The 1,299-nt window shown below is 59.1% G+C and overlaps 1 protein-coding gene across 1 annotated transcript in view; it reads left to right on the forward strand.

Moving 5' to 3' along the window:
- The window catches only part of LOC106899210 (myosin-7-like), a gene marked incomplete at both ends in the record, with an annotated part of 17,154 nt that extends 15,980 nt beyond the window's left edge, over nucleotides 1–1,174 (forward strand). The window contains 2 exons of the mRNA XM_014960940.1: nucleotides 846–972; nucleotides 1,056–1,174. Coding sequence (XP_014816426.1) covers nucleotides 846–972; nucleotides 1,056–1,174 — 246 coding nt within the window. The remainder of the gene's footprint in view (nucleotides 1–845; nucleotides 973–1,055) is intronic.
- Nucleotides 1,175–1,299: the final 125 nt, after the last annotated feature.

Raw genomic sequence — 1,299 nt, forward strand, 5'->3', positions numbered from 1 at the left:
GAAGGTCTGGGTGGTCCAGAGAAGGTCTAAGGGAGGTCAGGTTGACCTGGAGAAGGTCTAAAGAGGGTTGGGTTGACCTAGAGAAGGTGTGGTTGGTCTGGAGAAGGTTGGGTCAGGGGCTACAGAAGCTCTGGTGGATCCGGAGAAGGTCTGGTTGGTCCAGAGAAGGTCTAAGGGAGGTCGGGTTGGTCCGGAGAAGGTCTAAAGAGGGATGGGTTGACCTAGGGAAGGTCTGGTTGGTCTGGAGAAGGTCTAAGGGAGGTCTAAGGGAGATTGGGATGGTCTGGAGAAGGTCTGGTTGGTCTGGAGAAGGTCTAAGGGAGGGTTGGGTTGGTCTAGAGAAGGTCTAAGGGAGGTTGGGTTGGTCTGGAGGACATCGGGTTGGGTTGGAGAAGGTCTAAGGGAGGTCTAAGGGAGGTGGAGAAGGTCTAAGGGAGGTTGGGTTGGGTTGGAGAAGGTCTGGAGGAGGTTGGGTTGGGTTGGAGAACGTCTGGAGAAGGTTGGGTTGGTCTGGAGAACATCAGGTTGGGTTGGAGAAGGTCTAAGGGAGGTTGGGTTGGTCTGGAGAAGGTTGGGTTGGGTTGGAGAAGGTCTAAGGGAGGTCAGGTTGGTCTTGAGAAGGTCTGGAGAAGGTTGGGTTGGTCTGGAGGAGGTCAGGTGGACCTGGAGAAGGTCTGGAGAAGGTCGGGTTGAGTTGGAGAAGGTCTGGAGAAGGTCGGGTTGGGTTGGAGAAGGTCTAAGGGAGGTCAGGTTGGGTTGGTGACCCTCTTCCATCCTTCTGTCCTCCCCCACCACCACCACCACCACCCCCACCTCCATCTCCCCCCCACCCTGGGGGTCTCCAGGCCAACCTGGAGAAGATGTGTCGCACCATGGAGGACCAGATGAACGAGCACCGCACCAAGGCCGAGGAGGCCCAACGCGCCGTCAACGACCTCACCACCCAACGGGCCAAGCTCCAGACGGAGAACGGTGAGGACCCGACCCCCCCCCAGGTTGTCCCCCACCCGGTGGGGTGGCTTTGGGACCTCTCCCACCTTCTCCTCACCCCCCAGGAGAGCTCTCCAGGCAGCTGGAGGAGAAGGAGGCCTTCATCAACCAGTTGACCCGAGGGAAGCTCACCTACACCCAACAGCTGGAGGACCTCAAGAGGCAGCTGGAGGAGGAGGTCAAGGTAAGGGCGGTGGGGGGTGGGGTGGGGGAAGGTCTCCAGGTGGGTGGCTTGGGCTGGAGAAGGTCCGGAGAAGGTCCAGAGAAGGTCTAAGGGAGGCTAGGTTGGGCTGGAGAAGGTCTAGAGAG

The sequence above is a fragment of the Calidris pugnax genome, unplaced genomic scaffold (assembly GCF_001431845.1).
Source record: "Calidris pugnax isolate Ruff unplaced genomic scaffold, ASM143184v1 scaffold634, whole genome shotgun sequence".
Lineage (NCBI taxonomy): Eukaryota > Metazoa > Chordata > Aves > Charadriiformes > Scolopacidae > Calidris > Calidris pugnax.